We start from the raw sequence: 5,428 nt of genomic DNA on the forward strand, positions 1-5,428 counted from the left end.
ATATATTAAAGTTAAAAATAATATAAAAAGAAATAAAATTTTATTTTCTTTATATATTTATATTTATTTATATGTGTATATTAAAACATGTATTCTATCTTGTGTTTTTATGTGTTTACTTATAATACATTATTAATTATTTCGATTGAAGTAGTTTTATATAAAACTACATATGTTTTTGTGTTTGTTTTTGTGATGCTGTGTTTTTTCTGAATGTAACATATGCGACACATTGACGCATGCACCTATAATTTCCACATGCATGTATGAAACATATTGTAATCGCGCAGTATTACAATGCCATCGAAACTTATGTAAATCTGATATGTCGGCAAATTATACTAATCGCGCTTCAGTAAATTTCCGAGCATGTATATCTATATACAAAGCATTCTCTCTCGATGATGTAAGATCATATACAACACCACAGACAATATAAATATGAGCCATAGAAATACAATGTATTCAGTTGTCGGATTAACTTTATGCAAGTTGTTAATTTCTATATCACTGAAACGTAGAAAAATGAAGAGATCAGTTACGTTTTTCGTTTTAGCGCTAATTGCTACCGTAAGTTTATTTTATTTTCATACACGTATAATATACACATGGTTCTCTTTTTTAACTTATTTAAATAAAAAATTTAAATAAAACATTTTATACAAATGTATTATTGCAGAACTCACAATATACAAGAAAATTGCATTATTTACTTCTTTTCTAATTTTAAATATCGTACATTTTATAAGCAAGCTTTAAATTAGGATTATATTGTATAGCTTATTGCCTAAAGATTTTTAAAAGAAACTAATGTTTTAATGCAATTTTATTAATTCATACGATCATTCAACATGTAAATAATTAAAAAAATGCTATTAAATTTAGCGGTGCATTTCGGAGATATTAACGAAAAGTGTCATTTTTTATTATTTTTAATATATCTCGAAAACAACGCAAAATACGAAAAAATATCAATAGAACTTTTTTGTAGAAAATTAAATTTTCTATCGACTAGATATATGGAAAAATTTTTTCGATATAAACCCAATATAGAAGAAAAAAAAACGAAGTTTATAAATCATTAAAGTACTTAAAATACAAAATAAAAGCAATAATATATTGAGTAAAAATCGATCGATGAGATTAAACACATGTAAGTGAAAAAAAGGCCATTCTATCAAGGCTTAATTTTGTGTCTAATATATTTCTTTTTGTGAATTTATACAATTTCCAATTGAAGTTAACTGTGTACTGATTAGTTATTTGTTGGTCTTAAAACACAACCCTAAACCGAAGCCGAAATAGTAGAATATCACAAATAAATTTTAATAACTTAAATGTTCATCTTAGAAGACTCATAATACAAATCTGTAAATAATTTAATTGCAATTAAATTACTTAAATTAATTAAAATACATATACAAAATACAAATATTGTCAATCTTAATATTTGAAATATAATTGAATATAGTATACTTTTGTGTGTTCTGCTGAAATATAAAATACAAAATACAAATTATGTATTTCAAATACGGTACTTCAAATACAACGAGAGAATTAGAATGTGTTATGCAATAATTCTTTTATAAACTGGTATAAATAATTTATATCTTTTATGTCATATAATAACTTCAAGTATAATTGTGATCATCATAATTTAAGATTGTCACATTAATAAAATACAAGGTAATATGATTGTATTTTAGGTAATTGCAGGTGATGAAAGCTTGGAAGAGATTGCAAAAAAATTGAAAACCAATGTAACGATATTACAGGCATGTCTGAATGAAGAAGGAATAAAAAAAGGTAAATTATCTAGAAATAATAAATTTACAAATAAATATAGTCCTTTTAGTATCTTATTAATATTATTATTATTATCAGGACTCCGAATTTAGAATATTATACATTAAAAATTCATAATTTTAAATTTATAATTTGAAATTTAAAACTTAGGAGTAAAAAATAACTTAAAAAATTTTATGTAATTTCTAAATCTTTGCGAAAGCAATTTAGAAGAAAGCATTAAATAATGTACAATAAAATTGCATATCTATATATTTTAATAAAATCTCTTTTATATAAATTTTCAAAATGTACCCTTCAATTTCATGTAATGAAAAAAAATGTTTATAATTTCCTAGAGGATATAAGTACTTGGTTGCAAAGATGGACTGATTTGGAGAACGCCAAGGAGGATGCAACCAATGCATATCAAACTCAAATGAAATACAATAGTTTTATAGCTTGTTTATTAGAAAAGCAAGGATTGGTAATAATTTGTAATAATTATTATACTAATAAATAATTATTAGACATAAAGAATTCTGATAAAAAATACAGTGAAGCAATTATAAAATAACTATTTTTCCAATCATGTTTTGTTAAGATACATAAAAAATGCATGAAAAATAGCCTATTTATAACACAAATTTAATATAAAAGTTAATTGAAATACTTAATTTTTATATTTTGCTTAAATTTTTTGTTCTATGTTTCAAAAAAGACTCAGAATTTATTAGACTCAAGTAGTTTATATTATATGCCCTTTTTAGCGCTTTGTTAACGCTTTGTAAGCGCTGATGTGTGCTACTTGAGGAGATGCAATCAAATATGAAATTAATAAAATAATAAATCTATTTAACAATGCATAATAAAACATATTCACAAAAAATAATGAATACTAATGTATGTTGGGCAATATGTATTATACGTTATATTTCAGCTTGTGTAATTATTTATCGTAAACATGCTATTCCCATACAGCACATTTTATCCGAGGAACGTTCTAAAAACATCCTCTAGATGTTTTTAGAACGTTCCTTATTTTTTAATTTTTTTACTTTTAATTCATTTTACGTTTAATTATTTTACTTTTAATTCATACGGACCTTTAAGGAACGTTCTAAAAACATCTAGAGGACCTTCTACATCCTAGCGACATTCTTAAAACGTTCCTCGGATAAAATGTGCTGTGTGGGAATAGCATGTTTACGATAAATAATTACACAAGCTGAAATATAACGTATAATACATATTGCCCAACATAAACTTAATAAAAATTGATTAAAATGATAGTCAATAATTAATCTTTTAAATAGACAACTCATAAGCAGATGGGGTACTGTATTCTTCTTTTCTTTTATTTCAGTTGGTAGATTCGAAGTTGGTTGTAGACAAGTTAATTGAAAATATAAAAGAAGAAAGTTCGAAAAGTAATTTGCCACCGCCTTCAGAGGAATATTTAACGACTTTAACGGAATGTTTAAATTCATGTAAGTAAATTCAAAATAGCATGCAAAATATGCTCTCTCTACCTCTTCCACAATTTTATTATAATTAACAACAATAGAACAAGGTGAATGAGAGATTGTTGAGAGTGTGAGGCAGTAAACAGAGTGCAATTAATATAATCTTTACTTTGTAAAATTAATTGCGCTCTGTTTACTGCGTCGCACTCTCATTAGTCTTATTCTGCTGTTGATAATTTTGAGAGTTCGTAGGAACTTTTCTTCCTTTGCGTGTGAATTAGTTGTAATTATATGCGACGCGATCAAGAAATACTTAAAAAAGGTAACTACGACAATGCATAAATGTTAAGTCGCTATCAAGTTCATCGACAATTATTACAATTATTACGTCAAACAAGCTTTCGAATAAAATATCTCAGAAACTAAATAAACATTCAAAAATTTAAATGTACTCTTTTATATAATGTCGGCATATATTCTCGACTGTGACGAATCTAAATAAAATCGATGCAGTCAATTTGAAGATCTAAAGACGTTTTTTTATGTGTAAAAAGTGACAATTTTTTGTGTTTCGATATCAATTCTCGCACGCACGTTCACATACAAAACAATTTTAATCGTTTCGTGCTTGACATTTTTTAAGGAATAATTAGCATTTAATTTACGTCTTATTAAAGGATATTAGAATCGTTCATTATGAATCTTTAGCCAAATATCAGAATTCAAAATGGCGCATCCAAAATTTAAAATTATTTATTTGAACGATCTGTCTTATCACGTGCTTAAAAAGTTCCATGAATACTATTGATTCGATCTTTTTTATTTACATCTTGTGAACTATACATCTAACAAGTGACTCGAAGAGCTCCTAGAAAATGAGCTCAATCCAACAATCTCACTCAAATCCAACAGAACTTAGCATTTTAGTCTGTCTTATCAAATTTTGGAATTTTTACATATCATAAATGTAGGTGACTTGGGACAGTGTAGGTAATTTGAGACAGCATGTATTTTTGTTAAATTTAATCGTGGTATCCATCAACACATGAGTCTCTTAAGTTTTAAATTTTTTTTTAATGACTCGTGTGTGTGGATACCACGATTAAATTTAACAAAAATGCTGTCCCAAGTCACCTACATTTGCAGTATTGGATCCGCCATTTTCAAATTTGGAATGCCATTTAATTTTGAAATAACTGGTTTCAAATCTGCATTTCAATATGAACGTGCGACTCAACATGTATTTCAAAACGTATACTTATTTTTGTTTATATTTTAACATATTCAAAGTTTATTAATTGTAGGGGATCAGTTGGTTATGTATTTCATTGTAGTTACTAAAACAATGTAAACATTTTTTAAATATTTTTGTAAGTTAGAAGTTGATATTCCAATATCAATTTGCGTATATAATACGCACTTTTATATTACATGTATGATATAATAATGTATGTATAGTTTATGAATATTGTTAAAAATTTTGTCTTCAATTTTTCCAGTAAACGAAAACAGCCAATTGACTCGAGAAGATAGAGCCTTTGGTTTAATAACGTGCGCAATCACTTCGGCAGTTCAGTTGAACAAAGAAAAACAGTAAAACAAGAAGATTGTAAAATACATCGGCTGAATAGAAAATCATAATATTTCCTATACATATATATATTATATGCAGTGATAATATAGTAAATATAAAATTTCTAAGATATCGGGGTTTAAGCAAAGTAAAACGCCATTTTTCTGTAGATTCACAATAAATCTGTTACTTATATAAATCATTGTTGATGTCAAATAAAGCAAATTAAATGAAAGGGTTTTTCGATCATTTATTTTTATATACTCAATTACTCACGTACACAGAACAAGATATATAAGTATTATAGAATTTGTGGACACGGGATTGTTTTCCGTATTAAATGAAGCAACATTTTTTGCTGGAAAAGTTGCGTCTAAACACGACTTTTTAAGTAGGAACGACTTTAAGTTAACTAATTAGATAGACACATGAATCAGAGTCTAGTCAACGAATAACGATTGTAAAAATGTTTTTAAAAGAATTCGAAAAATATTTATAAAAACATTTTTAAAAATATATAAATGAATTAAGGCAACCTTTCTTCATTAAAAAATACGTTTATTTAAACGTTCGAAAGAACATTTCATTAATACTTAAAAAATGT

General features: G+C 26.0%; 1 protein-coding gene across 1 annotated transcript; it reads left to right on the top strand.

Moving 5' to 3' along the window:
- The first annotated feature begins 447 nt into the window (after positions 1-447).
- On the top strand, positions 448-5,040 carry LOC108727182 (uncharacterized). The gene is made up of 5 exons (XM_018455175.1): positions 448-570; positions 1,707-1,806; positions 2,145-2,272; positions 3,152-3,275; positions 4,751-5,040. The coding sequence occupies exons 1-5, from the start codon at positions 460-462 to the stop codon at positions 4,846-4,848; spliced, it is 561 nt and encodes a 186-aa protein (XP_018310677.1). The 5' UTR covers positions 448-459; the 3' UTR covers positions 4,849-5,040.
- Positions 5,041-5,428: the final 388 nt, after the last annotated feature.

This window comes from Mycetomoellerius zeteki, unplaced genomic scaffold, assembly GCF_001594055.1.
Source record: "Mycetomoellerius zeteki isolate Tzet28-1 unplaced genomic scaffold, Tzet1.0 scaffold471, whole genome shotgun sequence".
NCBI classification, from domain to species: domain Eukaryota; kingdom Metazoa; phylum Arthropoda; class Insecta; order Hymenoptera; family Formicidae; genus Mycetomoellerius; species Mycetomoellerius zeteki.